Source organism: Scophthalmus maximus, chromosome 6 (assembly GCF_022379125.1).
Source record: "Scophthalmus maximus strain ysfricsl-2021 chromosome 6, ASM2237912v1, whole genome shotgun sequence".
Classification (NCBI taxonomy): domain Eukaryota; kingdom Metazoa; phylum Chordata; class Actinopteri; order Pleuronectiformes; family Scophthalmidae; genus Scophthalmus; species Scophthalmus maximus.
Window position 1 is genome coordinate 16,464,929 of NC_061520.1, and position 21,862 is coordinate 16,486,790.

General features: G+C 40.3%; 1 protein-coding gene across 2 annotated transcripts in view; it reads right to left on the reverse strand.

Moving 5' to 3' along the window:
• The window catches only part of cpne5b (copine Vb), an 82,262-nt gene that overhangs the window by 11,091 nt on the left and 49,309 nt on the right, over positions 1–21,862 (reverse strand). For both annotated transcript variants that reach the window (XM_035632620.2, XM_035632621.2), the window contains 8 exons: positions 19,080–19,143; positions 11,596–11,699; positions 10,261–10,365; positions 4,802–4,843; positions 4,520–4,595; positions 2,684–2,737; positions 2,313–2,374; positions 465–511 (listed from right to left, as the gene is read on the reverse strand). In XM_035632620.2, coding sequence (XP_035488513.1) covers positions 465–511; positions 2,313–2,374; positions 2,684–2,737; positions 4,520–4,595; positions 4,802–4,843; positions 10,261–10,365; positions 11,596–11,699; positions 19,080–19,143 — 554 coding nt within the window. The remainder of the gene's footprint in view (positions 1–464; positions 512–2,312; positions 2,375–2,683; positions 2,738–4,519; positions 4,596–4,801; positions 4,844–10,260; positions 10,366–11,595; positions 11,700–19,079; positions 19,144–21,862) is intronic.

Below are 21,862 nucleotides of genomic sequence, written 5' to 3' on the forward strand. Positions count from 1 at the left end.
TAGAAGTAATGTGGAGTAGTTCTGTGGGTATTAGCTACTTAGCTGGACATGCTAACATTTGCATCTTATGTCAGACCAAAAACACACCTTTAATCCATTTCTCGTGATTTTGAAAAATTTAAATTAATATACTGTATGAATCTTAAAATCTCAACTTTGTGGAGAAATCTAAAAAATGACAGACCTGTTGTGCTATAGTTACTGGTCCTACTCAGTGATTGGAAATTCATTGTTTGGAGAAGGGGTTTGAGAATGGTCAATTGCAAAATGGAAAATTTAGATTTTCCTCTAATAACTAAATAACACTGAAGAGCTCCTCCTAGAAGATAACTCTTTTGGGGTGGGGTGTTGCAGTGTATGTGTGTGTGTGTGTGTGTTATTGATTTTGAAAACGGACATGCCACAGGCAAAGAGCACTACTATCTGTTACCCCCCCCACACACTTTGCCATAAGTATTACTCACCATTAGATGCTGTGAAATCGATGGCCACAGTAAAATTGATCTGTGTCCTAGAGGCATGATGGAGAGGACATGGAAGAAAAAAAATCAACGACTGAGAACAAATAACAACATGCCAAGCCTCATTAAATTCCAGTGGTCTCACAGACACACACACACACACACACACACACACACACAATCTGTGACAAACATTTGCAACATCGTACACAAAATATGGCAATTATTTTGTACGATGATATAGTTACAAACCAATCAATATTTAATATCTCAATGCCATTTCATGGCTGCATCCGCATCAAGAAAGCAGCGCTGAGTTGTTGAATAAGATTTCAACAATTACACTTCACTTTCACCTCCATGAGGAATTGTAGCACGAGGTGCTGGAGACCCTGAGCTTGCTAACAAGCAATTAGACTGATGGAGCACTTAAGAGCAAATCATAATCCAATTTTCCCTGCTGATGAAGCGCACCCGTCGTCTTGCTAATTTACAACAATGAGACGAGGCCTTCAGGGGCCAAAACGACAGTCTCTCGTGAGAGCCACCAGAGAGGAGGGCTACAGAATGATAATAAAATGAATGAATTAAATATTCACATTAACCTTTCGGTTTGAGGTTGGGACAGAGAGTATGCCACAGCCTGACCCTGCTAACCTTAGCAATAATTTAACTTTATTTCATTAATTCATGAGCACTCTGGAAAGTATTATGATCTCATGGGAATGCATGGAAAACTGTATACAGTATGTGCGCCTGGAAATGATAGCAGTCAATCTCCTTTTTCCCCCTCATTTGAAATTTCGGTTTTTGGTGTGGATTCCCCATCTACTCTGTGTGTGTGTGTGTGTGTGTGTGACAGTAATGGGGAAAACAGCTCAAACCCATTTTCAGAAGTTTTTTTTCCCTTCCACTTGTCACGATTCTCTCAAGCACTACAGAAACAGTTATTAAGTTATTATGCTGTTCTCTGTGGGCAACCACATAACTCTCAGCTTTTCCTATTTTTGTTGTCTTCTGAGTGCAATGGTTAAAATAACTTTTGTCCATTTTAATTATAAAAGCAAGGGGCTACAAGAAGAACATTGATGTGTCATTCAGCAAGTCTAATGTTGGTGGTGGGGCAGACGGATGAGGATAAACCACTAAACCATAAGGTTATTGTATCATATATCAACCAAAGCCAGGAACTGTCAGTGAACTATGTCAAACTTCCACAGCCCACGAAACCCCCGACAGCCTACGCTGTGATGGGACAGTGGACTTCAAAGCACTGCCCATCTTTCCTGGAAAGGCAAATGACACCGGAAAATACTTGATATTCACATGTCAACCTCCCGCTCTGACACTATACCAAGGTCAAAGGGCTCAAATCCTCTTTGAAGACATTTTAACTTTAGCTGCCTCATGGATAATATATTTGTCAGACAGTTCTTTCTGTGAACTTACAGTATGAATTAGTTCAGTACCAGCTGTTCTCAGTCGACCCCAGTAATGTGGCTCTGTGCTAGATTCACAATCCAGCATAATGATTGTAGTTGTGCCAAATAACGTCATGTGTCTCTATCTTAACGTTTGATTATGTGGTCAGTTGCAGTTCACTCATTTATGTACAATTGCCACTACAAGAACAGTGGTTTCATAACTCCAATTGAGCCACAACATAACTGTGTGTGTGCACGTGTGCATGCATCATTGGTGCATTCCAGTAAAAAAGCACTACACTTCTGGTCATGAGGCCGCAGTTAAAATTGACTGAGACGATACAGTAGTTGGATAAAAGAGGCAGGCGATGGAAAGATGTGGCTGAGGCGGGTTCCTTTAAGTGTGCAGACTGTCATTTCCACTCACCCTCCTTTGATGTAATCTAAGAACGTAAACTCTGACTCCACTGAGAAGGAGAGCAGAGTCACCTGGAATTAAAGACAAGTAGAGGTTTGATCAAACGCAGTTGTCCTGATGTTTTCCTCTTAAATACGAAAAAATTTTACATCTCAAATCAGTTCAGCACACAAAGGTCTCTCCGGTGAAAAAGATGTGAGCCGGTTCTTTTCTGATGACTGATCTATTATCATTGGCACAGGAAAAATTTCAGGAGAGGATGACACACATTTTCATGCATTGCTTTTATGCACAGACCCAAACTTCTGGGTAAGTTGTGTGAAAACTTGTGTCTCAATCACACAGTTCCAGTCCTGATTAGCAGCTGGAGTCATACTCACTGTTCCAGAGTTGACATATTTCTTTTTCTTCATTTTCTTCTTGGGATTAACAACCTAAAAAAATAAACAATAAGAATTTCCACAAACTACTGTGTACATACAGTTACATACATACAGTAATTATGAAACAGTTAAGTAATTATGAAGTATTAACTTGCGAACTAGGCAGTGCTCTTCACTTGCAAACATATGATTAAAACTGACCACCAGACATTTGATGTATCCATCCAAAATGCTGCATCATTGTGATCGTAAAACTCTCTATTACAGTAACACACACCTTCTCACAGCTGCTGAAAACACAACATTTTGCTATATTCAATCGTTAGCTATGCAATAACTGTCTTATCATGCACTTAAACTCTGCTGCTGTCCTTATTTATTATTTATTGATCCAAAGCACATCTCCCATTGTCTTTAATTGCTGATATTGTGTATTTTTGTGTTGTTCATACTTTTTATATTCAAGTTAATTTGGTCTGTTTGAGTCACCAACACATCTTGTGTTATGTTGTATACCTACAATGACAATTAAAGGGTCTTATGTGTTAGAAAAGGGATTTCCCTAATTTATCTCACACTGTTTTAAACACATTCACATCGCTGTACTTAATTATGCTACAATTAAACTATAATTTAAATGGCGTGTGTATGCAGCAGTATGAGGAGAAGCACATGCTGACAAGCAGAGGTGTGTAGTTTGTTCCCAGGACAAACAATGGGTTTGTCCATGCAAAGAGTCAAGGGAGGAAGGGACTTAAAGCAAAGGATGTGTCTATTTAACAGAGGTATTATGGGAAAAGTGTAGCTTGTAAGATCATCTAGGAACACTCAATGTACAAAAAACATTATCCTGGTCTAAGATCTTTTTCAAGCATCCTATTCAAGAGTATGAATCGAGTATTGTATCGGCTCAAGAACAAGAGAGAAATGTCAATCCGGAGACCAAAGACGTCTCAGCTCATTACCTCCATTCTGTAAGACTGCTAGGCATGAAAGTGACAGCCCCTAATTTAACATGGAGCGATGGCAATTTGTCTGACACACTGAACAATCTGCTGATGCAAAAACTAAAGGGCCTTTCAGTCACAGTGGGAGGTATCAAGAGTGGTGTATAATGAAGCTGACATCTGAAAAAGAAAGGTATTCGTCCTTCAGTTAAAGGCCACCATACCGCAGAGGCTTGAAGGTATTGACACGTCCTCCTTTTTGGTGATTTCAAGGATTAATTCTATATGATAAATAATACTTCTGGACATAATAAGTGGTGACTTTAATAAACATAGGATGTGTTTTTGTCATTTTCAGGCCATGGAATCTAGGATGAGAAACTTAAAAAGTTTGGTAGGCAATTTGCACGTCGCCTTATTGTTTGCTATTAAGACACATATTAAGCCCATGGGAAGTATTGAGAAATAGCGATTATCATTCTAAATCCCTGGATTGTTCTGCTATTAATCCTGTTTCACGCTGTTGCTAATAGCTCCATTTATATGTGTGTCAGCATCCAGCTGTATTATAGCGGTGAAATAAATCTTGTAATTCCAAAGGAAGAACATGGGCGAGGAAACAGGTGCTTGAGGTAGGTGGGGACACTTGCAGAAATACTTTATGAAAACTGAATTAGGACTAATTTCTTTTGTAACTGTTGAACAAATACATTTGTTTGCTGCAGGAGTAAAAAAAAAAGCCATCCATTTAAAAGAATGTGCCAGAGAAATTGGAAACCAGTGATGTCGGAGATAGAAATGCGCCTCGTGTCAGAAATGGGATCCAGGATACCCGATGTTTAGGGACTCCAGATCTTTGAAGAGTAGCATGGCTGGGATGACTCACCTCATACACATTGAACTGGCTCTGCCCTCGAGCTAGCTCTCGGTAGCTGGTCGTGAAATCCCCAATGAAGTCATGACTGTGAGAAGGAAGAAAGGCGGAGAAACAACAGCACGTATGGGAAAAATATCGGGTACAAATAACAACACGAGATGAAACTTTGTGAAAGGAAATGATGCATGTCCTGGGTGAATATTTACTGAAAAGTTTTTTCCCTTGAAATTGTATTTGTTTATATATGTTCATATGGAACTGAAATGGTAAATTGTTGGCAGTCACACTCACCTACCATCCCGATCCCAGTCGTATACCTCCACCTTGATCGTTCTGGAAGTAAATGCACCAACCACACAGTCAGGTTTTAAAGTAGCATGCAAACTGGCAAACAAAATGACCACTCGGTCGGTTCAGGAGCTCATGCTGGAGCTCTCAATCGTATCGTACCATCCTCATAAGTAGACTGAGTTTGCCCAGTTGACATGGAATCTTAAATATTGCCAACTTTTAAGAAAAAAATGAGCCAAAAAAGAGATCAAAAGCTGCAGGACAGCTACGAATCTGCAGTAAACCAGCTATCCAATAAGGAATCAAGTATTATAAGCCCCTTGCAGGCCAACAATCTGAGACACGACGTCCACCTCTCGCTTAGTGTTCGATATCGACCATAAGAACATAATGGCCAGAGAGGAATTTTGCACAAGTTAAAGTAAGCACAGAAACAGATGTACAGTGTTAACAAACAACCAATTTACAGCCTTTTTTTTCTCTCCAAGAGTAGTGTAGCTCAGCTGATGTTTGCCTTCTGTTGTTTCAAAATGAGGCACGGCACTTGAGGATGCCCTCTGGAGATTCCTTGTAAACAAACAAGAGTTAGGTTTATATTCAGTGTTTCTCACTAAGCCACACTGTGTTTATCTTTGAGGTCTTACAAAGGCTTTTAGTGCCTTCCCTTTTTCATAAATCTTTTGCAAAGCTGATTCAAGAAATATGTTGAAGGTAATGTGTTTTATATTGAATACCACATTTGTACTTGCAGTCTCACAGTCTTCCTCTCACTGCCTGGGCTAGAGCACATTACTGCCGCCACTGTGCCCATGGATGATATTAAAACAGAATAGAGACCAAGGTCCCTGAGATATTATTTTTACAACACGTTTGTGTGTGCATCATGGTCACCTTGTAGGTCCTGCGCTCCAAACGCATTCACATGCGGATACACGAGGCACACTACAACAATTAATTCTCGTCGACTTCAAGTACGAAATGTTGCCATATCGGTGTAGTTTTAGTTTTTTTTAATACTAAGTCTGCCATGGCTCCTCGTCAAAAGCACATGGACTTTCTAGTGAACAGACAGTTCACCGTGCACCGTGTGCACCGTGCACATTTTCCCTCATGCTTCTCAAAAAAAATTGGATCTTCTGCACGGGGATCCTCAGCTTTCTTACGTAAATTGTGTTGTCACATGCTTACTACTAACGCAATACAGGTTGGATTTAGAGCTGTCTGCACAGGCTGCTGCTAGTTTTTAATTTGCCAGAACCTGTTATAATGACAGTCCCGTCCGGTTTGCATAAAATCCAAACCAGCGTAAGCAAAGAGAGAACTCCACCTAACTCCTAAATGCAGCAGATACTACGTGAAAAAAGTGAAAAACTTTTTCTGGCACTTTCATTCCCGAGTCACATTGATCTCACCCCCATGCCTCCCCTCTCTCCCAACTTCGTCTTACACAAGAACTGACACCAGCCCAGATCCAAAGAAAATAGAAGCAAGCGGCACATCAGAGAGACTTTCCTGTCACTGAGGAATTGAAAGATGCCTGAAATGAGCCCAGCTTCCTCCCTGCCACCTGGAACCTATCGTTCCACTGTGACAATTTGTTCTTTTGAGGTTATCTTCAAGGCTGTGGGCTAGTGAAAATGTGCTTGTCACCTAGATGGTAGAAACATGATGTCTCTCATCCGGCTTGAAAAGAGAGAGGGATAGAGGTAAGCGTACAGAAGGAGGGCAGAAACAAAGGAGGAGAAGAATCAGCTATCCCTCCCCAGACTGACTATAGGCAGGAAAGATCTTCAGTGGTAGGTGTGAGTGAGGCAGTTTTAGTCCACAGGATGCTTCTCAGAAATAAAAGACCTGCAAGACCACATCACATCAGCTCAGAGCTTTCGCCATCATTTCATTTCACATCTCTGTATCCTAACTTACAACCGCATCAGAGGAGCCAGGCGCTCAGATCCCTGGGTGGCCCCTTGAACACTCAGAACAATATACACTCCAAAACTAATCTGCCAGAGATATCTCCGGCTGCTATTCAAATGCATCTTTAATGAACATGACTCATCTTCTGTAATGGAGGCGCACATAATTGAGGGAAAAGGAAACTGCATTTAACGTTGGACAATTCTTCAGCTCTGATCTTTTGCCAGGGATGAAAATGGACAAACATTTGAGTAGGGCTGGCGTGTTAATGAGGACAAACCGATTCTCAACATTAAAATATACTGTGTACCTTTTTAAAACATATACGTCTAGGAACCACCTACAGAGAGGAAACACAGGGGCTGTGAAACATAGAAAAATGAAGATAACTAAAAGTTCCTCACGATTGTTTGGCAGAACATACAGAAGAACAGCTTGGAAGCGACTTTCATTTCTCTCCACTAAATCCACACTCCCCTTTGCTCTTCTACTTGACTTACTCATCTTGAACAGGACCTTTGACATATTGGATATTTGTTTTTTTCTCGCCCTCGCTGCTTCTTATCTCTTATTTTCCTCTCCTTCATTTCTCATCTCTTTGTTTCCTCCTCTCCAATTATTTTTCCTACTCCCTATTTTTTCTTTGCCAAAATGTCTGCTTTTCCCAGAGGAGAAGTGCATGTTAATTTTGAGAGATGGATTTGTTCAAGGATACCTCAGTTGCTCACTGTCTCCAGGGATTCAGCTGGATCTTACTCTTTTGAAGGACGACCTGCCTAATCAAACTGCCACCCTGACGCCAGTCAACGAAGGGAGGTGGTCATGATTTTATCCTTGTCCATGAGTTCAAAAGGTTTCTCCAACAGTTATGACTAAAATATAGTATATGCAGCATTTTTTTTAAATGTTGTGTATATTCTAGCACAACAAAGGATAGAATAAAATGAATATTATTTAAAATGGTTCACAGATTTAAAATCGATGAACTCGTTGAACTTGCTCCATGCAGCTTCTCCTTTTGCCCTTTTGCATGGCTGAGATGGAAAAATCTGTGTAAGAATAAGAATAAAATGTGTGAAATGAAAACAGACTGAGTGAATAAATCATGAAACAAGTGTTGCATTTGACTTCTACTGAAGCTTCTGCTCAACTGGAGAGTCTAAAAATAGTGACGGACAAAAACATCACCTCCTTGTGAAGCGTTGAGACTGTAATATATTCAAATTTAACACTTGCATCACATATAAAGGCTACATTTCCTTCATGATTTCCATGTGGTTTTCATGTGGGGTTCCTACAGTGGACTTAGATTTCAAGGCAGTAGTGGTTGAACACTTTTGATGAACACACAGATTTTTAACTCCTACCATGAATCGGCCCCTGTTTCATTCAAACATACTGTATATAATGGACATTAGTCTGAACTTATTCCACTGATTTTTATGAGCACCAAATTCGCACCTTTCGTTCACTTGAACATGTACAGTAAGCAGTAATTGCACTGATTGCATTACAAGCCGTGTTTGTTGCAAGAATACAGCTTGGATTATAATGTACCATCGTAGAGGTTAGAAAAAAAATGTTTATTACTGGGTCTCAAGAACTGTGTAATTAAAAAGACAAACATACCTTCCCACACACCCCTCACAGAAATATGAACACTAAAAAAAAACCACAATGACACTAAAAATGTATTGCTCACCCATGCACCACTGTATATTACCTGTTTATAGTGTTGTCTTGGTGATACTTCAATTCTTGCACTATTTCAGGCTGTTTCAGCTTGTGGCTTGTCACATTTCATTACATTCTTGTGTGTGCATGTGTGTGTGTGTGTGTGTGTGCGTGCATGCATTTTTGCATGGCACAGTAAGATTTTTAGGAATTGCCTTTGATGCCCGGCTCAGTCCTTGTGTGTGTGATTAGTTCTGACAGGGCAATGGCCTCTTCTTGGGCTCATGTGGGATTGGTTGGCTCAAACAGTTTCACCTAACATTTCCCAAGCATCACCTCATTTCTTACGGCAACCCCCGTCAGTAGCTCAGGCAGCTCGGTCTGTCTGTGTCTGTGTGTCTGTTTGGGCTTTATATGAGTTTTTTCCAAGCACAGACAGGTTCTCAGCATTCTCAGTAATTAGTTTGACTGCATACAAACAAGACAGGATAGACACCTTTGAGAGAGAGAGAGAGAGAGAGAGAGAGAGAGATACACTATGCCACATGAAATATTTCCTCCCGCAAAAGTAATCTGTCTGTCACTCCTTTTTCATCTTTCCTCACATCTCCGTCATGATTTAGCTTGTTTTCTTCACAGCACTGTCTTTTAAATTAGAGGCAAGCAGATAAGCGGCGGGGAAAATTCAATTCCTATTCCCTCTGACACAACATGTCCACATTAATTATGAGCCTGCAGAGAAGAGCAACCCATCATTATTTTAGATTTTAAGCTCAAAATGTGCTCCTGTGTTAGAGGCCAAAGTGTAAAAATAAAGTGGAGAGGAACGGACCGAAGAGTGTTCAGAATATTTTTGAATTGTACATTCACATTTTAATTTACCATTTATCGATGTTCTGAATTTTTTTGAAGACTCTCTCTTTTTGAAACTGTGGATTTCAAAACAGGTTCTTCTCGAAATGTAATCATGGAAACACCTCCCATCAAATCTATGGACTATTATGCTATGCGGGGCTGTATTGCAGAGGTGATAAGTGTGTGTGGAAATTAACATGTTTTCATTAAAATCTGAAATGACATCTGCCAAGAGCAGAATTTTTGTATCAGTTAGTTAGCTATCTAAGCCAAAAGTAGCTTTAAAAATTGGTTGAATATGCTATTGACAATCAGCAGACTTATTTTGAATTGGTAAAAGCAGTGTTGCACTTGATTAATACAGTATATGACACCGTAACTGCATAAATACCAAAAAGATTGAGGCTAAAGCCAACAGGTCCCAGGCAGACAGCACGCTGCTTCACCATAAACATAACGTTTCCATACTTACAATTAAGGTGTAAGTGTTAAAGAACACTTAAATCACTAAGTTATTTTCATTCAAGGGAATAGTGTTGACCACAGAAAAACCCCAAGGAGGTCAGTGGAGATTAGAAGAGACTCATTGTGCCTGAGTTAGGCTTTTCTAGTGAAAAAAAATCAATACTGAGGGACGTCCTAGGAACTCAGCTGTTTTGATATAATGTGACAGTGAGAAGAATTGGAGGCTTAACACTTCAGCATATTGAACTACTATTGATTTCTCTGGTTAAATGCTTCGACTCTCATGTTGTAGTAATGGCTGTCATCAGTATGGTGTTTGCCGGTCAGAGAGATTCTGATTAGGGTCATGAAGGCAGTCGATACTTTGAGCCAACAGAAATCAATTATCGGCAGAGGGTGTCAATGGGGCAAACACTGACCATTCAGGGTGTTTGTGTGGTGAAGTAGAAACAGAGGGGGATATATGGAGTCAAGTGCAACAGTGAAAAGGATGAACAGCAGCTGCTGGGATCAGAAAGTGCAAAGAACAGGGGGAGGTTGCGGTGTACCTGTCATAGTCTCCGTTGCAGAGGGCTCGTACTGGGATAGCGAAAGGCTGCCACACTGGATTTAATGTGTTCTTCACCACCTCTGTTTTATGGCAGATAGTAAACCTGGAGGAAGAGGAGGAGGGACATTAGGGAATGACAGAGAGAGAGGATTGAGTTTAATGCATGGATTATTTAAGACAGGAAGAGAGCAGAAGAGATCAGAAAGTAAATATGAAAATGAAGGGAGGATCATGCATCTAAAGAGATGGAGGCACCAGGGAAGACAATGTCAAATCCTGCAGTGACAGGAGAGATGCTTTAAATAGGGCTGTACCCAGCGCTGTTTACCGCTTGGCCTGTATCCCAGCTATTTGTGATTTGGACCATAGAGAACAATTTAATACTTCCGTCTGGCTCTTAAATCCTTCCCCTTGACCACAAGTGTGACAACGGTAGGCAAATGGATTTCTGCGACATCTGAAATCTTTCGCAGAGCAGAGCCACATAAAGTCCTATCAAATAACCCCTCGGAATGCAACAATGCGTATCACATTTTTTTATTCAAAGCCTGAGATTACTTCTGTTCCACTTAGTGCCTCAAGCCTTTTAAAATGCTGTGAGCCTTTTAGCCTCAAAGCGTTTTAATGTGTACCCCACCCTCTGGCAGCAACAACAGATACTTCTTCTGTGGGGATCCATTGCCTACCTTGTTATGTATGAATAAAAATAATGAGAGAAAGCTACAAGATGGCTAACAAAGCACTTTGCTTAAGCATCCCCAGCTAGATTGGGCTGATGCTGCCACAATTGTAGAGCCCCTTGGGAGGCTGAACAGCACTCTGGGAAAGTGTGAGGAGATGGGATGGAGTTATGCATCCCCAAGTGAAATACCTCAGAAACGGACAGTGTTTTTCCTGTTGATGGAAAATGCAGATTATGTTTTTTTTTCCATGCTTTTATGCTTTTTACATTAACTGCCTGTCTTTCCTATTTGCTCTCCTGGAGTCATTTATGTATAAGGTATACAGTCATGGGAGTTATGGTCGTCCTGTGAATAGGATGCATGCCTCAGTGTGCAGCCTCCTAAGATTTGCATGCCTCAGTAACCACTGCGGTTTAACTCTCACACTGTAGAAATTCTGGTTTCCCTCAACCACACTTTATGTCTTCTAATGTTCCATCTGTTTTTGTCAATTATTTCCATTTCCAATTTTTATATACTAGTGTTCTTTCTGATTTCACGTGTCTCAAAAATGTTTCCCCTCCTCATCTTCCTCCACAAAACATCTGCTGCTTAAAACATTCGCAAGAAAACGCTTGTTATAAGACAAACAAGCTACATCGAGCACTCACGTCCCGTCCTCGTTGCTTCTGTAGAAGACCATGAAAGGGTCGGACTTTCCAAAGAAGTCCTTCTTGTCCAGCTTGTTGGCACAGAACTGCATAGTGGCACTGTCCTGCAGGGACATATGTAGATGTAGTGAGAGGAATATAAGAATAGATGGTATTATTTATGTGCCCCGGTTCCCTCTTCTTCCCCTTCCTTTGCTCTTTTATCTCAACAGCTTGTTAATGAACACAGTTCAGTGGAGACCTAATGAGTGCGCTGTTCAGCTCGGTTCACTGTTGGGGGATTATTTTATGTCAATCTGTCACATCAAGGCCAACACGAGTCACCACCTATCAGCTGGAGATGAGCACAAATATTTTTCGCGGGAGTGTAAAAAGGCTCAGTGTATTGTAAATCCTCACACATGCAAGGGCAGATAGTGTACACCAATGAACACATACCTAATAAAAATGTGCTGCTGAAACAAATGGATACAGAAGGCTCAGAGTACCATTTCATGACACATTCCATTCCATTCTTTATATAGTTTATCCTTCAAGGGTGGTAGAGGGGCTGGAGCCAGAACCAGCATTCCTGAATCACATTGTAGAAAATATTTGAATGTATTTTGGAAAAATGCAAGTCACTACTCTGTGTTAGGATGTCCCTGTTTGTTGTTTCAGTGTGTGTTGTGTTGTGTTGTGTTGTGTTGTGTTGTGCGAATTTCCCCTGCTCACATGCTTTCAATGAACTACTGGGAGTCAGCCTACAATACACTACAGCTTTAACACAACCTAATGATCCACCAGAAGAGAGTGTGTGTGTGTGTGTGTGTATGTGTGTGTGTGTGTGTACTGTATCTGTGTGTGTACTGTATGTGTGTGTGTTTTCTGTTCAAGTATGCAGTAATTCTAATCCCAAAGCATAGTACCGTATCCACCCACCAGCAGCCCTTCTAACATCAATGCTGCTTACCAAGTCTAATTCTAGCAGGAGTAATGGTCATCAAACTAACTTCTTCTGATACCTGTCACAGCATCTGGGAAGCATCAAATGCTTCGAGTGTATTTCAGACATCTAACACAGTTTCTGCTTTTGATTTTGCAATTTTCTAATATTTTTTTAGGGCTGTATTACCTCTGGATTTAGCTAAATAACATGATGATTTGAATTTAGGACCATAACAAATCTTTAACGACTGTTCAGTTTAAAATATTGTGTTTTTTTAAATAAATTGTAGTATATGTTGTAGCGGAACAATCACTACTGGTAAAAGCTGCGACCAGAAATATCACAGGCCAGGCAAACATCCCATTCCAAACAGGCATTTTCAGAAGCAATGCACTAGTGTATGACAATCACAATCACAAATTGAATTAAAATATTATATGGTCAAGATGAGAGAATCTAAAAAGAGTGCTCTACTGATTTAGCATTTAGGCTACTGCAAAAACACTGTCAGAGCCATGATGGTCATATTTCTGTCTTTGTGAATTCCATATATTCTTCCTTGTCAAAACATGAACACTATATTATTCACAATGCAACTCAACATGCCGACAGTTTGGTCAGAGATTTAGGTGTGTTACGCTGATTGTAGTAAATGCTGCCTCGAGCCGTTTTGAGAGACTCAAATCCAAATTAAAATTCATGTTGTTGCTTCTCGAATCAAATATTTGTCAAATTATTTTTTGAACCTTAAGCTTTTCACATCAGTTGGCCAATAAAACCTCTCTACAGTCCCTTCATTACGTTTTCCTTTGAGCAACAGCATGCTTTTTCTCTATTCAAAGATTAGCAGTTCAATGACCACATCAAATCAGATTAATAAAACCTGTCATATGTTATCACATGGATTCCTATGCTATAAATAACGTGACTGCAGTCAGAAAAAGCAACTTCAATCTTCATATTCAATGACTTGAACGGAATGTGCTATTATCATTACCTTAGCAACAATCAGTTAATAAAGCACCGTTATCTATTTGTATGAGACACATTTACTCTGTGTGAGGGCTGTTGTGGATGTAAAATACAAACCAACAAACAATATAAAAAACACAATACACAAATCAGATGAATCACAGAGCAGCACCAGATGCCTGGAGATGAATTTCACTGTAAACCAACTTTGCATCTGTAGTACAGCTTCTCTCTAACACATAAAGCCTGATTGTACATTTCCTACACCAGTTGTTTATTGTGAAACATAATTTTTTCCCCCCAAAACCCCAAATATAAATCACTTGTGTGCCATTGAGGCTCGTACTGCTCGCTTATTATCACCCCTCGCTGTTCTCGGCTCCCACTATGTGGTGGCAGAACAGGGAAGGGACCTGACTTATCTTGGGCACATGTGCTGTAGCTAATCTCTGAAACACAGTGGGTTCATTACAGTACATTCAGATGCTATAACAGTCGATTGCTGTTGTTGTCAGAGCCTGGAGCTTTACACTGGGCAGCCATGGCGCCACTAATGATAGCTTAATAGCTTTTTAATGTTGCAGCTTGCACCTCTTGTCTGCCTGCGTGCCGAGTGGCAAATCAGCAGGAGGACGTGTGAGAGGCTGCAAGTGTGTAAGAGTGAGAGCAGGAGTGTTCCTCTGCACATACTGTATGCCGGTTCTCATCTTGCCACAGTGTCCTCTCTGTGTCTTTATCACACACAGCCAGGGAGCACACGCTTCCCCCTGACACACTCATGAACACATCCACTCCACACCAGCTGCGCGAGGAACTTTATCTCTATTCCTGCACTCACCCTGAGGACACATACACACCACATGCCTGCCATAAAACACAACCCCCCTACACAAAAGATCAGACTGCATTTTCCCCACTGTGTCTCATTCTCTTAAAAACACTCCTGTAATCCTACAGAGGAATGTCGGCTCCCACGCTGCTCACTGATTGATACAAGAAGCTAAATATTTATGTCATCTGAACTGTGATAGCAGAAATATTTTATATATTTTATGTATTTATTTTAACAGATTTAATTTAATCCCTGATGCCCTTGGTTGGTTCTCTTTTTCAACAAGTACCTGACTTCAACAAGTAACAAATTGTGACAATGTGCTCTCTGCACAAAATAGTGTTCAGACTTCCAATTTAGACCAGATTGTAGCATAAAAAATCACTTCAACTAAAAGTGGTTAAAGCAACAGCTACGGCCTGCAGTTTTTCTCTCCCAAGACGTAAAGTAGCAGTAAGCGATTCTGGAGAAAGCCTCATTCTCTCCCTTTGTTGTTGTTGTGAATTTACTGCTCTGGCAGAGAGTTGCAGCGACACCCGCCAGCACGTGTCTTCAGGTCTCGACAAATAATGTTTACAAACTGCGCTCGCAGTGTTGTGTGGTGCGGTCCGCACCATTTTTTTGTTTTGGATTTACGGAGCCTGGGCTGCGCCGAAAACCAAGATTTTTTTCCGGTGCACACTCAAGAGTGACAGCTATCGGACAGTGAGGAAAGATTCTAACATTTTTACAATACGTGTATTGCTTTAGAATCGCTTACTGCCCTTTAAGTGTGACAGAGCAATACATCCATGTCCCCTTCAACCAGAAATACTTCTGCTTAAGACATCCACGGTTTCTGTCCTCCTGAATCAGCATCCACTCCATCAATTATTCCATTTCACCAACTGGACCAAAACAGATTAAAGCAACTGATCCACCAATACTGTCATCAGTGTAATATAGAGCTTATTAGTTGTCCACACATGATTTTGCAAGTTTCCCCTCAGCTCAATAAGAAATAAACAAAAACAAAATTTGGCAACATTATCTGTTTTCAGTGAGGCAGTGGAGGGACACACCAGAAAATTCCTTTGGTACTAATAAGCACATTAAAGCATTTACAGTGAAGGCCAATGTGCTGGAGATATTAAATATGCATCATCTGCCGCCTCATTAGGATCCTGTGGCATGAACACAGACTCTCTCAAAGGTCTCTGATCAACAGCCGTTTGCTAATGTGGAGAGAATTGGGATATCAATATTTAAAGGGGGGGGGGGGCTATAGGTAGAGACACATTGACACCCTCAGGGTAGTAATAAGGTAGTGTTTGTGGCATTAGGGCAGATTAAAACAGCGTGTGTGTCTGAGACAGAAAAGAGAACAGAAGAGATAGTAAATGTACCTTGTAGTTTAAAGGCCAAACGAGGGTATTTGAATCATACTGATGAATAAGCGTGAGCCAGTGTGTTTTTGTCTCTTGGACAGGAAGAATTATCACGATTTAAAAGCCACTGGAAACCGATTAATGATAAGGATGTATGTGAGTGGAATGGAGTGGCAGCGATTTCTGCTATACACCGAAAGACCCCTCTAATACCTCCACTTCCAGCCACTTAGTTTTTAAAAATATTCTATATTTGGTATTTTCTGTTTCGCAATTGATCTCTGTTAACACTTAGAGAAAACCTGTTCCCGTTTGCTCCATAGAAAATGTGGTGAATGTCGCTCTTCAGATTTACTGTACGATGTGAAGAGAAATTTAGAGGCCTGAAAGAAGAAAAAAAGGTTAATGGAAACACAGGAGCTGTCGGTTTTTAAAAAGTCAAGCTCAAACAAAGTCAAACGTATATATACCATACCGTGTATCAAAGGGTAATTGGTTATTAGGCCAACTACAGTGAAGAACCCAAACTACTTCCACACAGGCTACTCCTCAAAGGGTTGGGAGCCGTAATTGCCCCCTTAGTACGACAGTGATGTGATTACAGATCCATCATTTGAGATGAGGCAACAAATTTGCTCAGAATGATAATGTTTCTTCTTGAGTGAAAATCTGTGGACTTTCTGACAAAATGGATGCACAACCAAAGGAGCAGAAAAGGAGAGGGCCTCTCTCTCTCTGTCTACAGTAACATCCCCATTAGCTGTTTGTGGCGAAACCCTGCCAAACAGTCCAGTGATTAAACAAGAACAAATAAAGCGAGATGAACATCCTCATGGGGGTTGCATCAGCTAGTTCATATGGTGGTATTTTCCAGTGAGAGGGAACGCAGAGAGATGTTGTGGGCAAACTCAGGCTGCTCCGCTCCCACTCTGCACTGCTCAACATGTCCTGTTGAAAATACATTAGGGGGAAAACAAGTATTTTTTACATGGACCATTATATTTCTTTGCTGCAACTAACTGTGATCCTGGTCCTGTAGGACTTAGTGCCTCATTTTTTCCCCCTTTTTTTCTATAATAAGAGCAGGAGCTGGCAGTCGGCTTTATCATGAAATTCCATACATGAAAGTATGAGAGGCCATTATAATTAGGTTTAACTGTATGCATCCTGATGAGCCAGTATCTAGTTTATATTGCGAGATAATTCAGGAGAAGTTCCGACTGTGCAAGGTGAAGCTTTTTTTTAAAAAATGTATAATTATTTAAAAGGTTTTGAATAAAATGAACCTTTAGTTGATAATTTTGATTTAAAATATTTAAGCAAAAGATATTGATGGGCTTCAGTAATCAGGATTTATAAACTGTCTGCCACTGAACTCTGTTATGGCTGCCTAACATTAAAGGAGACATATTACGCTTTTTTTCTCTCACTTTTTTCCTTTACTTAGTGCGTTATAGTTTCTTTGTGTGCAAAAGGTCTGCAAATATAAAAAAAGCCAGAAGTCCGCAGTAAAGGGAGCTCGTCTCAGCAACAGAGAACACTGCTCCTGAAGCTAATCCAAAGCCTCGTCAGTAGTACGGCGGATACTTCGGTACCATGGTGACTCACCGTATTACAGAAATGAATGGCTAGGATCAGGTCTGGCACACCCCCAACAAAGCCGGGTGAAGAGAGAGCAAGAAAACTTCCTAAAGTATTTACGTTACTTCTCATGTGAAAAACTGGGTGCTAAACATCATGAATCAATTCCAGCTGAGGCTGACAAGTGTACGCTGTTATCCATATAATATGTAAATGATAATTTATCCTCCTGAGTTTTTACTACATTCCAGTGTGGCCATTTCCATCATGGTTGACAGCACATTGTTCTGTGTGACCACGACCCTTAACCTAACTGTTTTTTTGTTTTTTTTACAGATGAGATTCTTTTATCTACATATCTACCTGAAGTTCCATGTTGACAATAAAAGCGTGTATATAAGTGTGGCTGGATCCACTTTTCCTAACTTTGACAGGTCATTGCACAGTTTACAGATGAGGAGTGATGCAGATGTCAGCATAGTTTACTGTGTTGAAGCAATTGGTTGGCACTTTAAAGGTGTGGCTACAGTATGTAGGACTACGAGCTGAGATGATAGCTGAACTCACAATGTACTAAAGGTTATAATACCTCTTTTCAGCAGATCCTCTTGGTCACAGCAAAACAAGTTTTAAATTCAGCACTGATATATTACATTATATATGTGTATATACAATGTCGATTCGAGGTTCCAAAAAATTTAACCAAAACTGTAAACTTACTGACCAGAAAACCAACATACTGAGATGAAGGACACTATACAGCTCCACAGAGCTAAGGGGAGCTACCGGTGAAAATTAAGTGTTGGTTTATCAATGAAAGAAATCTCTATTTCATGCAAAATATTGCATAACCTCTATTTTCATAATAGCAATAGTCATGTGATCCATAGACAATATGAAAATAGTGATGATAGCTACTTTAGCCACTCTCCATCTAATTTTAAATTCCAGGCGGTGCTTGTGACATCAAATGTAAGTGTTCTTTGACTTGAACCAGGCTTAACCATGCATGGGTGTTTGTAGGTAAATGAGTACAATTACAAGTGTGTGTGTGTGTGTGTGTGTGTGTGTGTGTGTGTGTGTGTGTGTGTGTGTGTGTGTGTGTGCGTGTGCGTGTGCCCAGCCCACCACAAGCTACGGGGGACAAGGTCAGACAGGACTGTGTTTTAATTAATCTAGGCTTGGTCTCACTGTCATTAGCCAAGCTGCTTTTATAGCTACAATAAGTGCAGCTACACGCCATGCATGAAAGGTCATTTCATTCTATTGATTCACTTCACTGTCTTTCTATCTGCTTCTGTGTCTGAATCATTCTCTCTCTCTGTCTCTCTGTCTCTCTCCATCTATTCACTGCTTGTTTGCTTTCAGTTTTATTTTGGCATTTTTGAATGTCCTTTTACTCCTCCTCTGTCTCCCTATCTCTGTACCATTTGCTCTGTTGTACTCTTGGTTTTTAATATCCTGTTTCTAATCCGTGCACTGGAAATCCAGTTAAGCATATGAGGCTTTCACACCCCAGTGCAGGTTGGGGTGACCATTAGCACTCAGCCTACCATATTCCTGGGTCATTTCATTAGGCTACAGGTCACTCTGCAGAGTGAGAGCAACTCCATCTGTTATATTGTGAAAGGTGTATGTGTTATAGATAGACAGAAAGACAGATAGATAGATAGATAGACAGATAGATATCTATATCTATATCTATATAGATATAGATATCTATATATATATGTATATATATATATATATACATATATATATATAGATAGATAGATAGACTGACAGATAGATAGATATAACTCACTCGACAGTTGCTCAGCTCCTCTGCAGACAGGATGATAGCCCCACATTTCTTCCCTGGGATCCCTCTGTAGAGGAACAAGAGAAAGGAAAATCATCTTCTATTCGGCCAATCTTGGGTCTTCTCTGATCAAGCAGTGAGAATTAAGACATGCACATTTTCAAATCTTGAATCAGTCCTGATTATATTTTACATCAGAACACTATATTTTTGGTGTAGCTCGTCCTCAACCATTTGAAGAAGCAAACCGTCTCATTTCATACTCATTTTTGGTGATCATGCGATTGTGCCAGTGTTCAGAGAAGTGGTGGCAGCCAGTTATGAGACCAAATCTCTTCAGTCCGCTCAAGGTGACAGGTGCAACACTCTTCACTCCCTCACAGGTCAGCACTGTCAAGAATTGTGTTGGTCAACAGCGTGAATGAACTCAAGATTACATTTTTTTGAGGATTTACTTTGTCCTCACTGATTTGTACCATTTCAATAATGAACTGATTTTGCTGCAACGTTTCATTGAAGTCAGCAAAAATCTAGTGTTAGGTTTGGCATTGAAATTAGAGAGTCAAAAATAAATGTTAATGTGGCTTTAAGTAAACATTTTTTTAAACACAGGATTGTTCATGTGTGTCTGACTCTGAGAATAAAGTCATCAACACCTTCATCACTACAACTCTTATCATTCAGACCCTTTCATTCTGTTTCCAGCCTGTAGACACACCTAGACTTTAATCAAGCAAGAGGAATTGTATTATTCAAACTCTCCTCCCTCTTCCATTGATTTAAAAAGCTTATTTCTTGTCTATAAATCACTTAATGGTGTTTACTCCAGCTTATATATGTGAGCAACTGTCCTCAAACTCAAGTCAAGTAGAACTTCATTTGTCCCCAAAGGGGCAATTGGTTGTGCAGCAGCAATCCAAAACACACAAGACACACAACACATTCAATACAATAAATACATAATAGTAAGTAGTCTGTGTTAAGGTGCTGCTAAAATTATAATAAAAGAAATAAAATGGAATAAAGGAAAAGGATGAAGTACATCCTAAAGTACATTGACAGAAAAGAACATTCTGTCAATGTACTTTAGGATGAGTAGTTTGTGTTGGGTTATTCAAATACATCCAGATAAAACCATCCCCTCTTCCTTGTTAATGTTAGACTCTTGTATAAAATATGGACTTTTTCACTCATTAAACAATATTAACAAAATATTTTCCCCAGACAATTTATCTCCACATATCGACTAACTTCAGTGTTTCTTAGGCCATTAGCTGTCTCACCTGAGGACTGCGAACTTTACTGAAGCTACATTATAATCGGGTATATGGGTATAATCAACCTCCCTGATTATTTCTGCCATGGTTGTTTTTTTTATTCAAGTCCAAGACTTATAAGTTTTATAACTGGGAAAACATAATTTCCCCCACTCTTGTCTACAGTAAAATAATCACCATACAACACCTGCCTCCCATCAAGCCAGAATTGTTTTGGATGGGAATTGATGAGGTTAACGTACTGTATCACAAACCCTGGAAGAAATCAGTGTAGTGCCTGTATTCTGCATCTGTCCAATACATCACAGCCATTCTGGATCGTTTTGTTGAGGTGCCTCTTAACTTATTTGCATCAACAGCATCAGAACGGGATTGTTTTTATCAACATTCTTGATGAAAGCAGCACATTCTCCTAAAAAAACATTTGTAAGAAATGTTGTCGCGTTGGAATTATACATCCACCTCACCACGTTCCTCTCAAAATAATAGATATAGTCACTGGGTCCAGAAAAGTGAAGCCAATGTGAAAGTGCCTGAAGTCTTCTTCAAGACTTCATCAGCATGATGTTCATCTTGTAAATTATGGTCTCATTTAGAGTAACGTGGACGATGAAGCTTGATTTGCCCTGGTGCATGGATACAGCGTGATTGACAGCTTGTACCGTCCATTCGGTGCATGGTTGCAGGTGGATGTGCAGTGGACGAGCTCTCAGTCAGACCCAGGTTACTTCCTGTTCCAAAAAACCAAGATGGCGCTGGTCAAAATACTAAACTCTAGGCTTCAAAATAATAGTTCACAAATCAATGGGTGACATCAGGATCATCCACTTGGTCTAAGCATTAGATGCTGCTGAGAGTTTGGTGACAAAATAACTTTAGTTCCAATTTATATGTTATACTTGAGGCAATGGTAGCAATTTCCCAACAATTTCCAGAAAAGACTGATGCACTTGACAGGATGGACTCGACAAGCAAGAGGCTAAGGTAAAAAAAAAAGAATGGTTAAAGTGCTCTCCAGCTGTGTGTGTAAGTGCTTTCTGCTCTTTGTGCAGAAGGTGTATGTGTTTTAAAAGTAGATGGGGACTTTTGATCCACACAGTAAAAGACTCGCATTGATCTTCAGGTGGGGAAACCATCCTCGTCACATAGTGATGCAGGAAGCTGAGAGTGATTTTTCACCTAAAATCTTACTCCCACGCACGCACGCACGCACGCACGCACGCACGCACGCACGCACGCACGCACGCACGCACGCACGCACGCACGCACGCACGCACGCACGCACACACACACACACACACACACACACACACACACACACACACACACACACACACACACACACACACACACACACACACACACACACACTCAAAGACACTTGGCACCCTATCAGCCACTTGCTCAAAAAATACAGCTTTTAAAAAGGCAAGTGACACATAGCTACATTATTCTCATTCCTTGACCTGCAACTGAATCAATTCTCTCTGGGATCTTCCAGAAATAGCC